We start from the raw sequence: 24,453 nt of genomic DNA, 5'->3' as shown, positions 1-24,453 counted from the left end.
AAGGAGGCAGGCAAGTAAGTAAGTGAATGACTAGATGGTGCTAAATTCGCTGACCAGGGCATAGATGAAATCAAGGAAGACTAGAAAAGCAAGCAAGCAATAACTTGTATGTGGCAGATTCAAGACTCATGTTGGAGAAGGGATGGCAGGTTACCCTGATTTGAAACAATACATTTGCAGGTGTTTGCAGGACTCTGTACGGTATCCCATGATGAAATGTATCCCAGGATGGGCTGGAACATGGCCTCCAGTGTGCACTGGGCAAGAAAAGAAGTTGCTGGTCTGATAAAAATGCCACTTCCTCAAGTGAATTTGCAGGAAATCATGGCTTTCCTACAGTTCCAGCATTTGGGGATAGAGATTACTTAGCTCCTTTATCTTTTTGTTTGTTGTGATGCTAATAATCAGCCAATTGTCCTTGAAAATGGGCTCTACTCAAGAATCCCTGTATTTGGTCCTAATTGCTAACTCTGTACACAGTCGAGCTATTTGTCTCACTATTCCTAATACTTTCACCTGAAGACAGGAACGATAATGGCACCTGCTTGATAGGGTTATTTTTGATGATCAATTATACACTGCTGATCTAAACTTAGCACTGTTCAGGCCTATAAGTCCCCAGTAGATATTATAACTGTATTATTGTGTTTTAGTATACTGTAATTTGAGTGTAACTATGCACTGTCAACAAGGATCACAGTGGTAGAGTGAGCATGCTGATTTCTTCTAATCATACACACATTCATTTTAGGCATGGAAAACTTCATGCCAGCTGTTAATTGAAAAATAGTTGGGTGGCGAATGCTTCTGGAGACCATGAACATCTCCAGAGAAATTCATCTGCCTTGCCACTAACTTGAAGGCAACCTTGAGTTAAATTTTGCCTTTTTAATTTACTCTGACAGAACTGACTTATTGAATAGTGAACCAAGGAAACTTTTTCCACCGCTTTACCTTTCAGTCTTCTAATTAAATCACAGCTAAATTCATAAGAAATAGACGCAAACTGAACGGATTTTTCTTCTAACTTTATTACCTTTCATAGACCTAGTCTAATAATGTGTTCAGATCATTGAGCATTTAGGTAGAATTAGAAATCAAGACATTTTTGCCATCTCTTAGTGTTCTTTTTTTTGTTTGGTTTGGTTTTTCGAGACAGGGTTTCTCTGTGTAGCCTTGCACCTTTCCTGGAACTCAGTTGGTAGTCCAGGCTGGCCTTGAACTCACAGAGATCCGCCTGGCTCTGCCTCCCAAGTGCTGGGATTAAAGGCGTGCGCCACCACCGCCCGGCTTAGTGTTCTTTTTTAATAGAAACAAATATTCAAGTATTAATAGTGAGGGAAAAGCTCTATGTGGAAAAAGGTGAAAGAACTCAAATTTCATGCTTGCTCCCTAAAAGGTATACCAACATTTTTATTAACAAGGAATGAAAGTTCATTTGTTACTTAAGCCTTTGATTTCTTAACATTGCCCTCCTTAGCTGAAAATTTGGCTGCTTTAATGCAAGTGGGAATACCTTTAGAAGATTATTATGAAAATGGGTATAGGTTGGAGCACTCCTTTTATTCTTTCTGATCTAGTTCTTCTTATGATAAAGGCATGCCTTTCTGGCAATGCTAGCTGGCATTAAGGACACAATCCTTGCCCATGGAGCGAAGAGCATTGCATTGACCTGTATAACTGAGGGTGTTCATTTGTCTGCCACACACTAAATACTGATGGTATTTGCTGATATTTTCTAAAGTAGAGAAAACTGGTTTGTCAAAATCATATAGATCCATATCTTCCAAGATAGTGCCCACAATTGTGAAGTAACTGTAAGCCTCACCTGGTAGCTTTTTGTTTACATTATAGTACCATACAATAAAAAAAAAGTAACTATTACTTACTTTTGTTTGTTTGTTTTTTCCAGAGCTGAGGACCAAACCCACGGCCTTGCACTTGCTAGGCAAGCACTCTACCACTAAGCTAAATCCCCAACCCTGGATGATTTGAGCTTTGTTGTTGTTGTTTTTGTTTTGTTTTGTTGTTTGTTTGTTTTGAGACAGGGTTTCTTCTCCATGTAGTTTTGGTGCCTGTCCTGGATCTTGCTCTGTAGACCAGGCTGGCCTCGAACTCACATAGATCCACCTGGTTCTGCCTCCCGAGTGCTGGGATTAAAGGCATGTGCCACTGCCACCCGGCAACTATTACTTTATACCTTCTAATTTACCCATCTTTGAGAAGTTGATACACTTAGATACCTACTTTCACATTTAAATGCTCTCTTAAATATTCAAATATATAATTATGCCTAATTATGCAATACATTGTATTTGAATACAAAATCATAATACAACCTTGGCATCCTTGTCGTCTTACACCATTTGCCTTATTATGCTGTGACATTTTGAGTATTTCTGATCAAACAGTATAAATGGAACAAGTTTCACATACTGAGCCTCTTAAAACCCACTTTAAAGAGATTTAATATCAATGCACATTTTCTGTTCAGCTGGAAAAATAAGAACTTTGTAGTGTATATTATAAAATGTTAAATATTAATACTATTTAAAATTAATGGTATGCCAAAGAAAATGGCTAATAATATATTATACAATTAAATGCTTATCATATTAGCTCATCTATTAACAAAATAAAATAGATTCAAACAGGAGAGCTCTGATTTGTAGTTTTTAAGCAAGGGTTGCCCATGTGTAAAAGCTAAATTATTTATTCAATTTTTAAACAGCTGGATACATCAGTTTGCAATTATTTGCACTATATTTGAATGCTTTGTCATGTGTCTCTGATATAACAAAAAGAGCAAACAGTTTTTTCTTCTTATATGAAGGCTCATTTTTTTTTTCCAAAACAAATCTCAGGACCAATCCATCAAAACATTGACCAAAAACTGATGCTTCTTTATGTCCCAAATATCTTGGGGGAGCCAGCACTTAACCATGATCTCAATACTACTGTTGAATTGCTGACTGTCTCTGTTCACCACATTTTCAGCCACATAATTCTACACCATTATTCTGATTCCTCAATATTTGCCATTTCTGTCCAAGGCTAAGTCTCTCCTATTTCGTGTTCTCAGCTTCAATTCTCTGTATGTTGGTATATAGATGCTCACATGCCATCATGTGTTTGGCATAAATGGTGATTGCCTAAAAGACTGAAAGCGGGCTTGTTTCTCAAAACAATTCAAATACTACATAATGATAGATGATTCAGGGCATGGGAGGGTCCATACTTGTGTGTCTGACCAAGTTAGCCAACGTAACTTAGAAATAATTATCCCTTTCCTGAACACATCAATTACAGCAAGGTATGAGTATATCAAATCCTCAAGCAATTTTACTGGCATGTTTAAAAATCTTCCAAACCCTGCAAAATGTATTTGCTTAGTGAGTTTTAAGCATTTACAAAACTGTTTGCAGGTAAAAGAATTACTTCAGTGACCCCCCATTTCTCTTTTATTTCTCAGTCCCTGAAGTGTGGTACTCATCAACAAACTGTGAAAAACCAGTTGTAAGAAATGCCTTGCTGCTGGGATATGGTATTCCTCTGGATAAACACCACATCTTCCATCCCTCATATGTGCCTGGGTGGATTTGGACCTCAGTCTCTAGGTGCGGACCTTGGTACCTTGGTAAAGGCAATCAGCTTAGTCAGAGTGGTTGATTCCGGGATTGACGAATGACCCTATTTGGGGAATACAGGCAATATATATTTTGGGAAAGAGATTATGGGTGGACTAGAACTAGGGAGTATGACTCAGAGCTGTCGTTGGCTCTTTGTCCACCCTGTAAAATTGAGAACAGACCCAAAATGAAGATAGGAAGAGGTAAGAGACAGACTTCACATTCTAACGATGCTGTTCAAACTAGAGGTTAGTTTTGCTTAAAGTTGACAATTTCCTGAATTTTCCAGGCACATACACAAAAGCATATTCAGTTTTGTTTTGGGTTAAGCTGATTAACTTTGTGTCTCATGAAATATTCCTAAATAATCACACATATTTCTGATTTATTACTTTGCCTCTCTAATAGTGCTGATTTTTTAGCTTTAGAACTTTTGTAATTGGAAGACCCAATACATACATTAAGAAAAATCAACATTTATTTTTATTCTCCATTGATGTTTGTTATTTTTAAGATGAGAGAGTGTAGAAAGTAACCAGTTGTCTTACAAAGTCCATCAGCTATGTCCAAAGGAATTGAAGATAATGTGTGAAAAAAAAAACTCCTCTAAGACTGTGATTTTGGATTTTTTTTTCCTATCAGAGATGATTTTTTAAAGATTATTCCATTGAGAAAGTTTAGTTCTAATGCCAGTTTGAGGAGAACTTTATGGACAGAAACATAATGTTGGTGATTATCAGCCAAAATCATTGAGGGGCAGGGGATCTTTTTTCCTATGGAAAATTATTTTGAAAATTTTTATGCCAATAAAAATGAACTAAGCAGGTGATTTGCATAACGGATGGGACTCGACCAAAATAGTCTAGTTATACCTAATGCCAAAGAAGAATTCTGTTAGTGGGTAAAACAGACTTGGCTCTGGTACAATGGTTAAGTAAGATATGACTTCCTCTTCCAACTACTTGCTAAAATCAAGGCTCTTTATTTTTCCTTTAAAGTTCTCAGTACTTCGGAGTTCTTCACTCTTTGTCATAAGACCTTCACCTCTTCTGACTCTGTTGTTTGCCATCCTCCCCTGATGGTTTCCTCACTGGTCCGTGTGCTGTCCTGGTTGATAAGAAGAGGTGTGTTCATGTTTCACAAGGAGTAAGCTGTGCATAGCAGCCACCACACAAGAGTCAGTTTTTATTAATGTCACACTGTAATGCAGGAATAGAAACTATGTACCCTATACAGTGTGACTCTCTAAAACTTGTTTCTGTTTAAAAAAATAATGCCCATGCCATCTACTCTGAATAAATCATAGAACTCTTTCTCACTTATTAATGACTATGCTGCAGTAGCCTTCTTATCACAACTCCCTAATCGGTCGCAATAAACACATCTTTGATATAAAAGGCCAAATCGTTTACCCTTCTTGCTTAGGCAGAATGAACTGATTTCTAATTGTGTCAGGGACAGTGAAACACTGGTGCAGAATCATGTCAAAGAAAACTCCTTTGGGCGACACAGAGCACCCACCTACTCGGCCATCAAATCAGGTTAGTCCACAAGTATTTTAAATGAAGTTAAATAGAGATAGATTTGGGTGTTACCAACAGTGCTTTTTATAATGTCACTTGAATATGTATATGCTCAGTGACCTAAGTAAGTTTTTAATCCCACCTCCTCCAGTTTAAATTATCTATAAAAATAATTCAGGGCATTTCTCTGTCAGAATAACACACTCCATCTAGTGAAGGCTAAATCATCTATTTCAGTCTCTGCTTCCTTTCCCTTTCCCTTTCCTCTTGCCCCCCAAATAAAACTATTCATATGGAAAGCAAATCCCAAGCACCATTAGAACAGCATCATCTCTTATTTACTTCACAAAACAGAATACAATATGGGTTGCTGTGAAATACAAATGAACTGTAATCCTCATCAGGTTTGGAAATAATGGATTCAGGCTAACATTTCCAGAAGAAATATGAAGGCAGTATTCTAAATTTCCTATTCTTTCCCAAATGAGTTTGCACAAAATGTGTCGCTAAGAAGAGTAATGTGCCCATCACATAGTGAAATTTCCCACTTGCAAAATGAAAATGAAAAGTCTGCATTTCAGGATGGCATATTTAAACACATGCACCATGCTGTTTGTACAGTAGGGAAAAGAAAGCTCCCCCTACCGGAGCATAAAAAGCCTCATCTCTTTCCTGCACCCCGTGGCTCCTTCATATGCAGGAAGGCACAGAAACATATAGCCTCCCCCTTCTCAGCATCCTGGTTCTCTTAGCAAACATTACATTTTCTTCACTTTAGTTAATTAAAGGACTGCTGGACACTTTGTTATTGACCAGTCTTAGCTCTGTCTAGTTGAAATGGACATGGAAAGCACTTGGGTCCAAACACATTTTCATCCAAGTCAAATGGTTGTAAAATTCACAGCTCAGTGGAGAAATTCCAAGAAGAAAGAAAAGTAATACTAAAAGGATATTTGTATGTGTATATAGTATGGTTTTTACCATACAAAAGTATATATATACACTCAGGGAATGAAAAACCAGCATGTGAGGATTTTGACTAAAGAAGTCAAAATACACAAGTCACATGTAGAAATGAAGAAAGGACCCTGTGACACATGGATTGGTATTAATGGTTGGATATCCTCATTTATTGTCATATCTTAAAGGCATAGCCAAATTAAAGATACACTTGTTTTATCAGAGAGCAAGGCATTTATATAGAAAAGTATTCTAAGGAAACATATTCAGAATTTCTAAGCTTTGACAGTTGAAATGATTCCTATCTACAGAAATAAAACCAAACAACAACCACCACCACAAAAACCATTTAAAGAAGATTAAGAATTTCTACCAGTTCTAACAAGAGGCAGCCATAGTTAAGGGGGCATTAAGCATCTTTGCATAGTTTTAGGTTCTTGACATGAAGAAAAAGGCTACTCCCACTTGTCATAATTGGAAAGCTGGAGAGGTGACTATGGGATCAAGCCTTCCATTATAGTTCACCTTCACCGTTTTTAAGCCAAGGCTCATACTTGCCTTCTCTTTCTTTTTTGAAATAATACTTAGGGATTGAGACGCATTCACAGTCAGCTAATATGCTAGGCATTTCTACATTTTTTTTTTCTCCACTGGATGAGGTAAATGACCAGCTCCCAAGGTATAGTTGGACTCAGGCACTTTGAATTCCTTGTACCTTAGAAAGGCCAGGAATAATTTGTAAACCATGCTGATTAGATTCTCAGGAGACGGAGCCCCTGTTCGGCTGTGTGGCTGAAGGGATGGGCGCCAATCAAAGATGATCATGACTGCTGTCTTATTTCCTTCAATGGGTTTAAATGCAACCACTTCCAGATCCAGGTGTTTCTGCTGCAGCCACAGTCTATAAAGCACCATGGCTACATTCTTCCATGCTTCTAAGCATTTTGAAGAAAGAAATATGTAATATAATCACTGACTAAAAATAATCTCCTTTCTAACTCATCTCAATCTTAATTTTATTAGACAAAAAAATACTAGATTGAACTTTTTTCTTTTAAAAGAAATGAGCAAAATGGATTCTGATCTATTCTGAATGGGGTGCAAGTGATAAAGATTCATCACTTGTTTCCAAGAATTAAAACTGGGTTACCTTTTATAATGAAAGTGTACCTCAAAACCCGCTGCACTAGGTATGTTGGAACCCATAAAATTTCCAATTACTGTTTCAAAATTTATTGTGCACATATGGAAAATAATACTTGTTAAACAGAAAGGGGTTTGTGCCTTGTGCTGTCAATACTGTGAAGGATGGGGTGATTATAAAGCAAATTAACAATACTTTTAAATGTGCATTCACTTATCTTTCCAATTAAATCCTTGTTAAACAACCGCACAGACAGTAATGGCGCTTCTGCAAAGCACTGATCAAGACAGTTTTATTGTAATTTTTACTCTGTAACAATTAATCAAGTAGGCATTTTCTTCATTATTAAATTATTTAGTTAATAAATATTCTCAATAGGCTAACATATTTGGAGTTTCCATGTTATTTTTGATTTTCCTACAGTGGAACATGTTTGGGGTACTTCCATTCTCTAGCACAGGGGCCATTAAAAGATGTGACTTTATAAATTCCTTTTCTCTAGAAGAATAAACAAAGGAGAAAAGTCCTTGAAACTTTAAACCATTTAAAAACCTACTTCAACCATCCTGTAAAGAATGGGAACACATTGCTTTTAGCAGGTAAGAAAGGAGAAGTTTTACTTTACAGTGTCTTTCTTTTAGAGTAAGCATGAAAATTAATGTTTGAAAATTTCATCAGGAGCAGTGGCAGACTTTTGTGTCAAGAAGCTGCATTGCAGCAGACAGTTCCCTTTGTCATCCTATTCAAATGACAAACACTTGACCATCATTTCCTGCACAGACACAGGGAGATCCAAGTGAAGAAACAGATTAAAAGATAATTTAAAAAAAAATTTCCATCTACATCATTTGCAAGTGTGAACATCTCAAAGTCCTGCTGCACTTAAAGTGCTGTAGAGGCTCTATTTGGCCTTCGGCTTTTTGGTTATAGTTCGTTGCGTGTTAAGTTTTCAAGATGGAGGGATTTTTTTTTTTTTTTTTTTTTTTAGGTTACTAGATTAGCAGTAAGGGTAATGTTAGCAGAAATTACACTTTGATGTAGAATCCAAATGAGCTGTATTCATCTAGCAGTGAGAATCAGTAGACACAAGAGAGACAGAATAGTTTGAGGGCCAGAAACAAGATTTCAGGAAAGATGGCCATGGAAATGCTGTAATTTGACATGAGCTAATATTACCTCATCACTGAGGGAAAACAAGGCAGGAACTTGAAGGCCATCCTACTTACTCTTCGATACAGCATTACCTCATACCGAGGAACTGGCTTCCCAGCCAAAGAAGTGGGGAAAGGGATGGCTTACTGACTAGAGGTAGTCTTCTGCTTAGGGAGTTTTCTTATGCAGTGTAGTACCACCTATCTAGGGAAAGGCACTGCCCACAGTCCCACGGGCCCTCCTACATCAAGAACAAGACAACCATCCATGGTCTTGCTCTCAAACTAATTTCATCTGTGTAATCCCTCAACTGAGATTCTCTTCCCACAGAATTGTAGGATGAGAATCTTTATGCTAATGTTGAGCAGAGGGTAAGGCAAAAGAGAGAAGGAAAAGAAACATAAAACTGGATACATGTGGTATGAGGCTAGCAAAGTGAGCTCATTAAGATATACAACCTTGGCTTTGTCAGGGGGTTAGGACATGGTAACGTGAATCTCAGAAGTCACACTGGATACTTCCATGATTTGGGAAGTGATGTTAATCCAGGTAGATCTCTGGTGGAAATAGAATGGCAAGCACTTTGGCAAGCAGAGGACCAGGTAGCATAATTTTATTGAGAACTTACAATGAGCATAGAACATGACTGGCATAATAGGGATCACCCAGACAACTGTGAGAGAGACATAGGATTATAGAACAGATCCACAGTTGCAAAGCACTATGAGAATAGAGCAATAGAAGCAGTGACTTCTTGTTGAGATGTATTCCAAAAATCATAACATGAGTTTGTCTATAGGCAAAACCTATGATGGTGTGCCTCTTGCTCAGGACAGATCTGCTGTCACAATATAATAACATGCACACTTGCAAGCCCCAAAAGCTGAAGGAACATATGATTCTAACAAGCTAAGCACAGAACCAGGAGTGATCTTATAGTTGCCTGAATACGATAAGAATAGGTGGGGATAGCAATAAGAAGGGGAGTGGTGTGCTCAGGAAGAATGCAGCACAAAAGGATGAAAATACACAAAGAGAAGCAATCTGGACTAGAGTAAAAGAAAAGATGATAAACCAGTAGAAAAGATAGATGTCACCAATCCCTGGTGCTATTTAAGAAAGGGCCTGAATTTGACAGGCTTCCAGAGCCTGGCATTTTCTATTTTATGCCCATCTTCTTGGCCAGCAGATTGGAATGTCCATGGACATGGGGGTTCTATGACCTAGGGAATGTTATTTGTTCCATGTATTAATGTATTTCCAGCATCTCACATGACGTCTGGCCTGAGTAGGAACTCCTTAAGTGCATATCAAGGAGATGATATAAACACCCAGTTTCAGAAATCTTTCCTCTTCATTTCACATAAATGGATTTGTTTTTGGACTCCTAATGCAGAGGGAAACTGAGTGACTTACCTGTCACCCCTCCTCCAGGGTGCTCGCTGATATGAAAGCATGAAAGAGAATGGACTCTTACGATGTGTAACTCTGTCCCTCAGACCTTAGTTCCTTAGTTATCTTGGACCTTAGTTATCTTGTTTTGAGCCCTGCATCTTGCAAACTTTGGGCAAATCTTGAGATTGTGAATGAAAACATCTCTCCACTGACCCTGCCACTGTTTGTTTCTGTTTCTGAAATAGCTTTGAAGAGGAGAGTGCTTCTTTCTATAGGACACATTTGTCAGGAAATGTTATTAAAGTTTATGGGGTGCCTTGATGAGAGATGATGTATGAATACATGTGAGTCATTAAAGCTATCATTACTAACAACAGGGATTTCTTGTATGAAAACAAAAACAAGACATTCAAAATCAGGATGCCAGCATCAACTAACAGGAGCAATGCAAATCAATTGCTCTTTATCCAGCTAACTCATCATTCCTAGCATTTGGGAGGCCAATATGGCAAACCAAGCTCTATGTCTGATACCATATCCGGTAAGTTCAACTGTTAATGGCATGCTGTGTTGATAGACAATCGGTTATCATTCCTTAAGTTAGTGTTAGTGAAGTTAGATAGGGATATTGGGTTATTCAATGTCCATTTCTGTCCCCTGTTTACTTTCTTCATGAAAAACTAAATGCAACTTTAAAGGCCTCTGGGAGAAAACAGACGATACTGTAGGACTTGTTTTTATTGTTGAGCAATACAAGAAATGGAACCAATGAGATCACTTGATACTTATGTAATATAAATTTGGTTTGTGTTAACAAATTATAGCTTGCTTAGTTTCTTTTGTAGGAACAAAATTTTGTTTAATGAATACAAAATAACAGGTGTCTTTATGTGCTGAAGGCACACAGATGAATCGAGATTTTACCCCTGATGAACTCACGGGCAGACAGAGACTGTTTACTGGAGAGACATTTCAAATGGGCTTTTCCTTGTAAAAAAGATCTTATTCGCTGGATACTAGGAAAATATGTTATAATGAGAAGAAGGTTTTGACTCTTTGATGTTCAAAAGAAGAAAATAGTTTTGAGTCTATGATGATAAATTGAATTCAACAATCTGATAATGTATGCTTTGCAGTAAGTTTTAAATGGATCATTTTGGGTCCTTGTTGTATATAGACTTTGTAGCCTTAGGAAGGTTTTTTAAACTTCTGAGGTACAGTTTTCTCATGTGAACAATGAGGGCAAGAGATACAAATATCTGCCTTTGAGATAATGCCATCTAGTAGATTCTCAATTAAAGGTTGGGTATCGTTGGCACTGCACTAATTCTGTTATGCTTTTCAATATTATTCACTCTTTAGTTTTGTTAGAGAACCATTAGGCTAGATATCTTTCCTTTTTATTTATTTCTGAGAGTGCAGTAATGGAAAATGATTGTAGTAATGAAACCTGTCAGTAATTTTTTTTTTTTTTTTTTTTTTTTTTTTTTGGTTTTTTGAGACAGGGTTCCTCTGTGTAGCTTTGCGCCTTTCCTGGAACTCACTTGGTAGCCCAGGCTGGCCTCGAACTCACAGAGATCTGCCTGCCTCTGCCTCCCGACTGCTGGGATTAAAGGCGTGCGCCACCAACGCCGGTTGTGGTGACGCACGCCGGTAGGATTTGCTGAAGGAGGCGGAGGCAGGAGGATCACGAGTAATTTTAATCATATGTATACTACATTTGTAGCGTTTTAAAATTATACAAAGATTCAGTTTATATGTGGTAGTGAATACCACTTAGTCAACAATTGAAGAGAAAGTTTACATGAATTAGAAATCTGGTTAACAAAAAAGTGGATAATGATTTATTTCTTAAATTTCAAATATTGTATAACTTATGGATAGATACGTTGTATTTCCCTGGGAAGCCAAAACAGAGTCAGCCAGATACTATCTATGGTGGAGGTTCCCAGACATGGCTACAAACTCTCCTCTTTTCAAAGATGTATTTATAGTACCAACCTGAGTTGAAATTGGAGCTTCTACGAATGAATGACTCCCAAATCCTTATTTTTGGAAAGTTCTATTACTTCATTCTTGTAGCAGAAACTCAAAAGATGTCCCACACAGCCATTTTCCCTTCCCAGGATCATGCCTTGTGTGTCTCCTTCCCCCAGGGTATGGGTGGGAACAGGCACTTTCCTCTAGCCAACAGAATGTGGCAAAAGAAATGGGATGTGCACTTTACGATTGCCATTACTCAGGCTTCTAGTTTCTGTCTTGTTATTAATCTTTCTCTTTCATACTTCTCTGATGACACAAGCTACCATTTTGTGATTGGCCTACAGAAAGGTCCATGCAGCCTCAGGCCTGTAGCCACTGCTAAACTGAGACGTTCAGTCCAAGAACCCACCAGAAACTCAGTCCTGCCAAGCTCCATGTGAACCCACCCTGAGGCAAGCCACCAGATGAGAATCCACTCCTGGCTAACACCTTGACTGCAGAGCCTTCAGTGAAACTGTGCCCAGACTTCTGACTCCCAGCAACTGGGGAGATAATCAGTTTGCATTGGTCTAAGCAGCTCATCTGGCAGTGACCTTGTCAGACAGCACTGCATGTCTGCAGTAGAGTCGGAATGCAGAGAAAGGGTGCCGTGTGTGCAGTGTAACCAGGGCAGGAGGAAGCTTGCTCTGTTTTTCCAGCAAGCTTTCAAGAGCGGCTTATTAACTATTATGGTGGTGATGGTTTCTGAAGATGACAATACAGTGTATAAATCTCTTAAGGGGCTCTTGAGGGTTGGCAGCTAAATAACTCTGATTTAATTTCTGGATTCAGTAGCCAAATGTCCATGGAAAATCTGAACTGAATTTCATTGTAAAATTTCCATAGACTCCACCCACTCCCTGTATCACAAATTCATTGGTAAAAGGAAATTAAGTTTTTCTTTTATATCCAGGAATTCCAAAGTCCATCCATTTGGCTAGTAATGTGATAAAACTCTGGATACCAAGCCTCTCAAAAAATTTCCTGTATTGGATTTCTCTTTCTAGAAAACAAATCTAATTATCATCAGAGAAAATTCCATCATGTAGATGACAGAACCATGTTTGATTATTAATATTTAGCAATATAGTATTACTAATAAAACTAATACTCATTTTTATCTAACTTCTTGTCATCATAATTAAAGTAAATAGTAATTATCAGTTGACTGATTCAGTTTTTAAGTTGCTCACTTTTTAAAATATTAATTCTCGTTTTGGAAGAGTCTGCAATTCAGAGATCAGAACAAATCATTTCAGACTTGCAGAATAGCTCAGAATTATGACAAGAGGGAAGGTCCTTGGATTCTTATCGGGTTTGCCTTTCCCACTTGACTGCCTCTGCCTTTAATTGCTTCAATTACAGCTTTAGGTCAGCTTTTATTGTCTGTTTTGTATTAAATTATATAATATAACCCACAATAAGTGTATAATTTTTCTTTAACTTTAGTGGCCAGAATTTTTATACATTAAAAATGGAAAGGACACCTAAGCTTGCAATAACTAGAAATTATAGTTTATTGTTTTGGCCTCTGTGCTCAGAAATATGAAGAGTTTGTTTTCTTGTCCTCTTTTTTAAAAAAAAAAATCCTTACTGTGGTCAATGTGCTTCCTTAGGCAGCTAGCAAGCTATATGAGTTCCAGCATCAATAGCATTCAAGCTCACAGGCTCAGTATAGCTGAAAAATGAGGTCTGAGGAAGTTTCTAAAGCCCTGAACAATGTTAGAGCTTGCCCATTCTATGATCAAGTGAACTTTCTAGCTTTAAGGGAAAAATAAATCATTGCTAAAATAAAATCTCATCACATGGAAGGCAAAAAGGTACACCTTTAAAAAAATAATGAAACACACACAAACCACCACCAACACCACCACCACCACCACCAAAACAAACAGAGAAACTCACCCTACACAATAGGATAAAGTGAATAACACAGTTTATTTTGTTGATGCTGTGGTTGCCAATGAAAGTGAAGTAGGCTTAAGGAAATACTCATTTTAAAAATAACAGGAGAGCAACATAAACTCACTTAATAGAAAAATGAATGGATTTGATACAAGGACTGTTTTATAAGAACACAACTAGAAGTTTGAAAATCCTGTTCAAAATCCTTTCTCTTTCATCCGGTTGCTTATTTCCAGATGAAACCATCAACTGCCCACATTCGTTCCCACTTTTCCTTTCCTTTATTTGATTTTGATGCTGCAAACGGTATGAGATGTGGAGGGAGAAGCTACTACAGCTTGTGCATTGATTTAAAGGTGCATGGCTGTAGAAAAGTAGCCTGGGTATAATTGCTAACACAAAATTATTTTTTTTAATGATATATTTTCAGTGTGGTTGACCTGTTATTAGCAAGTTCAAAGTAAGCAAAACCATCCCTTTCAGCGAACATCTAATACGTCTTATTGTGCCAATAAAATCTTTGTGAGTAAATGTAGGGAAAGTACAAGACTACAAATTAAAAATCTTCTCCTACTAAAAGCAACAAACACACGTGTGTGCATGCATATAGAGGATTCTTGGCCAGGTAGATTTATGTAATGCATAGATTTTGATCACCCATAGTGAAAATGTGAACATGATATCTCTTATCTGCATTTCTATCTGTGGAAATCAATTCTAAAATCCTTGTTAGAAGATTATTCCCTCCAATTCCTGGCAAACACTTGCACGGAAAATCTGTTACTGTGTATCATGAAGTGCTGGTCCTGAAAATCCCAAGTCTCCTCTCGCTACAGTGCTTTATAGTTATCCCATTGGCTCAGGGCTTGGGGGTACTTCATATGTGGTATTTTCCAGAGAGGATGCCAACCCCTCCTATCTCTTCTATAAAGAGTGAACCCAGAAGACATCTAAGTAACACCAAAGAGAGTCACAGCTAGATTGGATTTTGGGCAGTATGTGTAGATGGCAGCTGAAACTGAGTGCTGATGTGAGGGAGTCTGGTGGGATTAAGACCCACTGTCAAAAGTCCTTAAGACAGCCACAGAGCATCCTCTATGTTGAAGCCTGTCTTTTGCATACGTGCACCCATGGTGGAAAGCCACCAGCAGGTCACAGGTCATGCAGAAGAATCAACACAATGACACAGGCTGATGACAGGTTGACATCTAAGGTCATGCACCAGTTTTCTTTGGGGATGCCCATATAGACCAGAAAAGTTGCATCAGCAAAATGTCACTGAAAGCTGTCACCAAATTCAACAAACAAGGCAGAGCACTGCTCAGTAATGCACCAATAGCCTAGTAAGTCCAGAATCTGTAATGCCTTTCTGTAAGACTGCAAAGTGTTTCTTGATCCAAACACAGAATCATAAACCCTACAGAGATTCGAGGTGTCAGGATTCCTCATTCCTGTGATGTTTTCCCAAACATCCCCATTCTTCAATAGTTTTAGCCAAGTTGAATAGTAGTACCATACTGATAACCAATGCTGGGAAGGAGAGTGGAAACAGGGAAGTGCAAATGCATGCACAGCATGAAAAGACACTTCGCTGTTTTTATAAGGAGGAAGTAATAAAAATCAGTGCATGGGGAATGTAGTTTCTTGGCAGTGGTTAGCAGTGCAGACTTGAGTCAGAGACATCTGAGACCTAGTCCTAGCCCTTATCTGGGGACATCATTTAACAATTGAGCCTCAGTTTCCTCACTGAAAACAACAAGCTTAATCAATGTACCTATCTTCACTATGAGGTTGAAGAAAAGCTTAAATTAAATATATATGTAGGGATGTAGGGAGTTCAGTGGATAGCCTGATATGGTAAGTTGTGAAAATGGTAGCTACCTATACAATAAAATTATTATCAGCATTACTAATTTTAATTAGGAAATGTTTTTCAAAAGTGATCACTTTGAATTTAACTTGTGTGTCATCTGATCTGGAAGTATAATAAGGGTATCTAATTCTTTCTGGTTTAGTGAGTCAAACAGAAAACCAAAACAAATTGAATCATTCAACTGGTGTATTTAGAATTGCTGATGATTATAGCATTCAAGAAAGTCAGCGAAACACAGAAATTGCAATTCAACTGTTCTTGAAAATCTCCAAAATCAGTTTTCATTTGTGTAGTCTAACAGTGGATAGACTTATTCATTTTTTTAAAAAATGTATATTTAGAACCTTTTAAAAAAGAGGCACCATGTAAGTTGAACACAGAGGAAATAAAAGATGCTAATGGAAAAAGGGAACACCAAATTCTTTTATGTCCCGTATGAAATTATAAAATGAATGCATGCTGTTTGCATAGCTCTGTACACTTTTCATGGGAAATTCATGTCATCAACACTTTATTTCATCACACAGTCACATGCACATGTGTTAGCCTCCTAGTTCCAAGTACTAATTCAAATAATACTCCCCATCATCAAATTTTGAGAGGATGATATATATATTTTATATGTATACACACACATATATATGTGTGTGTATACATATAAAATATTTAAGGTTTTAAAATTTTATTTTATATGTATGAGTATTTTACCTGCATTTAAGTACGTGTAACCTTCTTCTGATGCCACACAAGCCAGAAGAGGGTGTTGGATTGTAGTGGATAGCTGTTTCAGCTTTGATCTGGAAGTTCTACCCCATTTAGGCTTCGGTAACTGTCACACCTACAAGGCAGAGCTGAGACAGGACCCCTGAAGACCTGAGATCTGGAGGGGCCGGCTCTCTTGGTTCCTGGATCCTGGACGCTGGAGGTAGACCTAACAGAGCAGAGTTCTCCAGAGAACACCCCTGGACTGTGCTTCACCTTTCCCAGACCCTGTAACCTATCCCTTCAATTGTAATTTACCCCACAAAATAAACCTCCCTTTTAACTACGTGGAGTTGCCTTAATAATTCTACCAATATTGAATCACCTGAATAGTTGTGAGCTCTACATGGGTGCTTAGAATTGAATCTAGGTCTTCTGCCAAAGAAACAAGTGCTCTTAACTAGTGACTATCTCTCTGGCTCCACTACATGTAAGTAAAAAAAAAACAAAAAACAACAACAACAACAACAAAAAAAACAAAACTCTAGAACACAGAGTCAGCAGTATCAAAGGTCCCTGTGTAGCAACATTTGTGTTGACTGTGTTGAATGATCACAGTGCTCTAAAACAGGAAGACTGTTTGCTGACAGTTTATACTACCAGATACCAACTCAGGCCTCTGTCCAGCTTTACATTGTCAACATTCATGGAAACATGAGCAGTTACAAAGACTCTGAGGATGCTGAAGTTTGGATTGTAAAAGATGAGATGGATAGATTTCATATTTTCATTGCAGATTTCTTTCTTTTTCAAACTGCTGAGCATAATTTTTTTAAAGACAGGAAATGCAGCTAGTGTTTGTTTCTAGCATGGCTTCTGTTTTGAGATTTCTTCTTTGTAGGAGAAATGTGTTGCCCAGCTGTCTAGAATCCCAATCAGGATATGGTTTCAGCATGAGCTATCTTACAAGAATGATTTTAGCTGCTTATAAACAGAATAAAAATGAGGTTGGGCTATTTCATGCAATTTTTACCCACAGAAGGACACTGTGACTTAGACCAATGGGACCAATATGAAGAAGTAATGTAAAATTGAGTTCAGTGTTTTTCCTGGTCAAATTAGTCAATAAGAAGAGCCCCTAAAGATTCTCAGAAACAAGAATTATGGGACAACTAGTCAAAAGAACTAGTCAACACATAAAAGAGCTATTCCACCTGAGCTTATAGAGAAACAGTTTAATTCTACCAGTTTTAATACCTCTACCTGAAGCACTCACAGGATGATACATACAGCGGCATATACACATAAGCCCTCCCCCCCCACACACGGGGGCATACACACACATAGATGCACACATACACGAGTATGCACACACATACGTACTTATCCCACAATTATTAATATAGGGATGCTGCAAGACTAGCACTGCTTCATGAACAAGAACAACAGCAAAATAGGCTGAAGAATTGGCCTAGGCCTGAGTCCAATTCCCGGTATCCATGTTGGGTGGCTCACAACTGCCTGTGAACTCTAGCTCCAGGAAGACCCAATGCCTCTGACTTCCGTGGGCATGAGCACTCACTCACATTTGCATACCCACACACAAACACAAAACTGAAACAACAAAATTTATCTTTTTTTTTAGAAAAGCAAGAAAGAGCCAGGTGGTGGTGACACACGCCTTTAATCCCAGCACTGGGGAAGCAGAGCCAGGTGGATCTCTGTGAGTTCGAGGTCCAGGACAGGCACCAAAGCTACATATAAAAACCTTGTCTGGAAAAAGTCAAAAAAAGAAAGAAAGTAAGTAAGAAAGAAAGAAAGAAAGAAAGAAAGAAAGAAAGAAAGAAAGAAAGAAAGAAAAAGAAAGAAAGAAATCATATCCAAGACCTTCAGGTTTTAATGTTTCTTGGTATAACATCCCTATGTACATTTGATTACATTCTCTCTAAAAATATTTACATTCTCTCTAAAGTATTAAATCAGTGGGTCTTAACATAGATGGAATTTTAGATAGTAGATATCAGTATACTATTATAAATTCAGCTACTGGGAGTGTGGGAACACAGAAATGACAGGAGGCTTCCTGAAGGATGATACTTACATAGAATTAGGGTCTTGAAAAATAAGGGGAAAAATGACCATGCTTCAGAAAAGTTGGGTGTACAGAATAAGAAAGAGAAGATAGGAAGATATTGGAAGTAAAGAGAATATATAAAAACAATGAGAAAAGAACGCAAATGTGTGAGGACAGCCTAAGAATGAATCACGGACTGGGCTGTGTAGCTCAGCACTACTGCACATGTGAACATGTGTGAGCCAGGGTTCAGTCTCTAACATTGTGAAAGCAGTAGGCATAACTGTAAACAAAAAGCAGCATACAGGAGAACCAGAGGATCCAGTGCTATCTAGACACTAGCTATAAAACCACATTAAGAGGAACTGTTAAGTTTTTCTGAAGACACTGACTATTTCTTTATTCTTACAGTTTTTAATAAAATTATAAAACATTATTTTTTTTTTTTTTTTTTTTTTTTTTTTGGTTTTTCGAGACAGGGTTTCTCTGTGTAGCTTTGCGCCTTTCCTGGGACTCACTTGGTAGCCCAGGCTGGCCTCGAACTCACAGAGATCCGCCTGGCTCTGCCTCCCGAGTGCTGGGATTAAAGGCGTGCGCCACCACCGCCCGGCCATTATTATATTTTATACCCTAGTTATATACAAAAAGGTATTTCTTATAATGATTATTCTTTTATAGGTTGAGATGATGCACTCAGCTATTTTTTTCCAAGGGAAAGCCCACTTTGTTTATTTGTAAATTCTCAGTCCATAGGACAGATCCTAGGCTATCACTGATGCTCAGTACATAAACATTTCCGATGTTGAATTTGTCAACCAAATTAGTTTTTTCAGGGATAGTGCAGAATGATTTCATGGCTGAATCACAATAAGTGAAGTTAAATTATTAAAGAGATGTTGTTCTTTCATAAAGTATTCTGTTGTAGATAACTATAAATTTTTTTTCCTTTTTTAAATTTTTTTTATTTTGCAATACAGTTCAGTTCTATATATCAGCCACGGATTCCCTTGTTCTCCCCCCTCCCGCCCCCCTCACTTTCCCCCCAGCCCACCCCCCATTCCCACCTCCTCCAGGGCAAAGCCTCCCCCGCGGACTGAGATCAACCAGGTAGACTCAGTCCAGGCAGGTCCAGTCCCCTCCTCCCAGGCCGAGCCAAGCGACCCTGCATAGGCCCCAGGTTTCAAGCAGACAACTCATGCAATGAGCACAGGACCTGGTCCTACTGCCTGGATGCCTCCCAAACAGATCAAGCCAATCAACTGTCTCACCCATTCAGAGGGCCTGATCCATTTGGGGATCCCTCAGCCATTGGTTCATAGTTCATGTGTTTCCATTCGTTTGGCTATTTGTCCCTGTGCTTTATATAACCACTGACTATTTTTAATTTCAAGGAAAATGAATATGAATCTGTCACATTACTAAGGGAACATCATGTACATTGTTTGATTTTATTCTTTAGATATTTTTTATTCTTATTTTTATTTTATTTATTTATTTATTTTCGTTTTTTAGAGACAGGGTTTTTCTGTGTAGCTTTGGTGCCTGTCCTGGATCTCACTCTGTAGACCAGGCTGGCCTTGAACTCACAGAGATCTGCCTGGCTCTGCCTCCCGAGTGCTGGGATTAAAGGCGTGTGCCACTGCCGCCCGGCTAATTCTTATTTTTGTTTTTGTATATCTTATATGTATGTGGATGTTCAAGAATAAGTGCGTGTACCATGTGTGTGTTAGTAGCCAGGCAGGCTAGAAGAGGGTGTTGGATCCCTGGAAACTCAAGTTTCAAGCAGTTGTGAACCACCTGATGTGGGTGTTGGCAACCAAATTTGGGTCCTCGGCAAGAGTAGGAAATGCTTGTAACTGCTAACGTGTCTTTTGAGCCTCCTGTTTGATTCCATTCTCACAAATATTTCCAAAGCACTCCCCTCCATCCCACTAATTTTACTGAAAAAAAAAAAAAAACCAGAAACATGAGCACATAATGTTTAAGTAAGATGTCAAGTATACAAACATGTTATGGATATCTGGCCTACATGTTATTTGTCCGGTTATGAAATGTATAAACTACTTAAACATCATTAAGGTCATTTAAGCTTCCTGTTTTTCTTTTCCTAATTTTCTTTTTTTTTAATTTTTTCATTAATATACTTTCTAAGGGTAGCTTCAGGCTCTTAGCAGAGTTGAGCAGTAAGTACAGTTATCACGTGCATCCTCACACCTCCAAGAGAGTCCCCTTGTGCTAGCACTTGGCACTGATGAAGTAACTTTGTCACAACTGATGAGCCAATGTTGATATATTATTGTTGACTGCTACCCATGGTTTATGTGAGGTTTCATTCTGTGTGTTGTATTTTCTATGGATTTGGCTAATAGATAATAACATGTACTTACAATGCTGATGTCATACAAAATTCTTTAACTGCTCTCAAATTCTGTGCTCACTCATCTTCTCTCTCAAATTCCTTTTTTTACCATGAATCTTTCACTATCTGTATAGTTTTCCTGGAATGCTGTATAGTTTTCCATATGTAGTTTTTGGCCTCATCCATTCAGCAATATACATTTCAGTTTCCTCTGTCTATTCATGGCTCAGTAGGTGGTTTCCATTCATCACAGTAATATTCCATTATATGAATTTACCCCATTTTTTAAATTTATTCACATACTGAGTAGTATATGATTGCCTTCAAGTTTTTATCCATTCCTTTCTGGAGCTGGAACCCAGGGCCTCATCCATCCTGCATGCTAGGCTGACATCAAACTCCTGAGCAATATCCCAACCCTATCTTCAAACTTTGACAATTATGAATAAAGCTGTAAATATTTGTGTTCAGAATTTTGTATGGGAATAGCAACAGAGATGTTGTATCAGAAAGAACCCAAAGTGATGCGACATTATGTTTCCACTGAATAAACATTAACTTTATCTCAATTTTGATTTGTATTGTGCTAACATCATACACATCTTTCATGTTTTCTTTTTAAATGTTTGTGATTTATGTTTAAATGTTTGTGATCTTATGTTTCCCATCATTTGTCCATTGTTTCCTTCATCAACACATATCAGGTACCTATTATAACCTGGAAACAGTTATTCAAAGTTGGGCTACTTTTCTTTATTTTATTCTTCTCTTTCCTGTTTTATTACTTTGTTTATTCTACTTATTGTTTATGTTACATGAGCTATTAGTTTGATTTCTATTCTATGTATCTCTGGGTACATGGGTTATTGTTTATTTCTCTGATGATAATTTAGTAATTCCTTAATTTCTGCACATTGTCCTTCCTCCTCCTGCTGTCTGCTCATCATGCACAGCAGCATCTGAGCATCACTAGAAACGTGACTTCTGACAATGTCTGAAGAAATCACTTACCTTGGTTGACGATAAATCTTAACTTCTGTATTGTTGCCAGATTGCCACTAACTCGATATATCCCATCAACATCTAGGCCTGAAAGCAAAATAGCATGTTCCAAATCAGCACATGGGAGAACTGGGAATATAAACAGACAATAATGAAGTGAACACCCCTTCTCCACAGAGAAAACAAATGTCTAGGACCTCAACTAAAGCAATGTTCAAAATTTTAATCCCCCAATTTTAATCATAAAGTGCTGAGACAATCAGCATCAAATACAAGTTTCATTAAAGCAACAACAACAAAAATACATGGTGTTGCATGGCATATCTAAGATTATTTTCAAGACAAGCAGGAAGCAAAGAGAAGCAAAGTGTGTGTGTGTGTGTGTGTGTGTGTGTGTGTGTGTGTGTGTGTGTGTGCCCTTATTTGGAAAGATAAATAATTGGACATGTGTAAGTTGTTTCTTCTTTCCTCTTTGTCCTCATATTTGTTGCACTCCTTTCATCCCCCACCCTCCTCTCTCTCTCTCCATTCCCAATCGGGCCCTGTTCTCTGTCTCTTGAGATCACTGCCACATGGCATATATTAGCTTAATGTTTGACCTATAGAGTATAAAGGTTATTCTATGTTTGACTAGTTTCTAGCATGTTCCTCTACTAAAATATTACATTATAAAAGGAAGATACAGGAAATCCTGGCCTATTGGTATATTAGTTTCAGATAGTTTTGGAACTGGTCATCAAAATAACTTATCTTGGTAGTGAACTTGGATAATCACTTACTTGTTTTTTTTAACATATTTACTTATTTTATTTAGTTATTTTCATAACTAAGTCTTCAGGATTACTAAGAAATGAGGAAATAAAAGAGATACTTATTTATGTACTATTATTATCTCCAATGAATGTTGATGTTATAATTTTTGTGTTAGTATACATGCTCTCATGTCTCTAGACTTTCAGACAGACAAGTCTGAGTGAGAATACTGGTCAAGGGCATGCATGGGCCATTATCCCAGCATCTTCTCCAGGGAGGTAGCATTAAATCATTGTTAATCATGGTGATTCATGATAATAAATGTTAAATAAATTGGAAGAAACATGCTATTTTGCAACAAAGACTTTACAAAGACCTTTAATTACAGAGAATGTCATTTTGCTGCTTTGCCATTTCTATACTTTTACACATTTTGTGTTGTGTAAAGCATTTCTTCATTAGCTTACAGTAGAATAATGTAATTTATACCACAGGCATCAGTGATATAATACAGAGCAACTATTGCCCATGGTCTGAACTCTTCTATTGTCAAATAGCAGTGAAGTAGAATTGCTATTAGCAAGCATCTTAATTATTGTGGCTTGCAAGTTCCAGAATAAGCTAATGATCAATACATTATTGAGACACTTTCCCTTTCTGAGAAGTATGAACTGTGAAGAATTGGATGAGGTCACACACCTATCTGTAAATAGGAAAATCACCTAAGACATAGTACATTTTATAAACATCGAACAAATTTTTCTTCCCAATGAACCAACTTCCTCTGTTGACTTAAGGGGACCTACTGGGTTTGCCCAAAGGACAATATGAATTTGGTATCTTAAATATGACAATCATAGTTAAAACATTTCTAATATCTGATTCTTGCTTTTACTACAGGATCCAGTTGTCCTTATGCTTATGTGTTTAAGCTCAGAATGTTGAGATTAATTTAGAATGATTTATAGACCAAATTTTTAGCTAATATAACTAAATTTTCATATTGCATCATCAGACAGTACTTGGCATTTTGTCTTAATTTGAAAACTTTAAAATAATATAATGATATATTCTTAAAAGTTAAAATTTATATACTGTTGTGTATTCTTTTCAAAAATTTTCTTTCTCTTCTGAACATATAAACAGCTGCAGATAATGGTTTTGCATTTTCTGAAGTCATTACTGGTGGTTCCTTACTGTCTATAGAACAAAGTTCAGGACAGTAATTTGGGGCTGTTGAGGAAGACTTGGGATTGAGATATAGACAAATGTCATTCAGAACTAAGAGCTATAAGTAATTTCACCCTGTCTACTAAAATAAAATTTGACCAAATGAAAATTGCCCTAATTTTTCTATAGATTACCAATTGTTTTAAAGGAATTCAGAGGAAAAATATTTTTAGAAAAGAGAAATATGTGGGTCTATGTTCTCCAAAGGAGAAGTTCCAGTTTATCTTTAAAGGAATCAAAGTAGTCTCAGTTAAGAGAATTATTAAAGATGAAAAGTCAATCCATATCTGGTAAAAATGAATATACTGACTTTATATTCATTTATTTGTTTTGCTAATTAGCTGAGCCTTTATTAGATGTCAACAAAGATCATTGAAAATAAATCCCAACACATTTTAATATGAATCATAACTTTCCTTAAGCCTCATTTTGATATATATCTCTTTTATGTACAATATAAAATCAGGTACATTTTTACTTTTTATCTAAGACTCATAGTATTGTTTTTGGTGTATCTGAAGTGACTATGTTTTGCTACAGACTGAAGTTCAACCACTGCAATTCCTTCGAGTCCCAGGCTTTGCTTTTCTCTTGTATAAGTTGAAGCTGCAGCAGCAGAAGCACTTGCCTTGGTCTTTTGGAAATTTCTGTAGAAATATTTTTTGAAACAGTCAATAATCAAAACCATTTGAAAGGGCAGTATGGATTGGATATATTACTTATGAACAAT

At 37.3% G+C, this 24,453-nt stretch overlaps 1 protein-coding gene across 1 annotated transcript in view; it reads right to left on the bottom strand.

Annotated features, from left to right (window-relative positions):
- The window catches only part of Arhgap15 (Rho GTPase activating protein 15), a 229,172-nt gene that overhangs the window by 152,121 nt on the left and 52,598 nt on the right, over positions 1 to 24,453 (bottom strand). Inside the window, exon 3 of the mRNA XM_059259133.1 lies at positions 21,750 to 21,827. Within this exon, the coding sequence (XP_059115116.1) occupies positions 21,750 to 21,827 (78 nt within the window). The remainder of the gene's footprint in view (positions 1 to 21,749; positions 21,828 to 24,453) is intronic.

The sequence above is a fragment of the Peromyscus eremicus genome, chromosome 4, assembly GCF_949786415.1.
Source record: "Peromyscus eremicus chromosome 4, PerEre_H2_v1, whole genome shotgun sequence".
Taxonomy (NCBI): domain Eukaryota; kingdom Metazoa; phylum Chordata; class Mammalia; order Rodentia; family Cricetidae; genus Peromyscus; species Peromyscus eremicus.
Note: the sequence above shows the minus strand (reverse complement) of the source record. Positions and strands in the feature narration are given on the sequence as shown.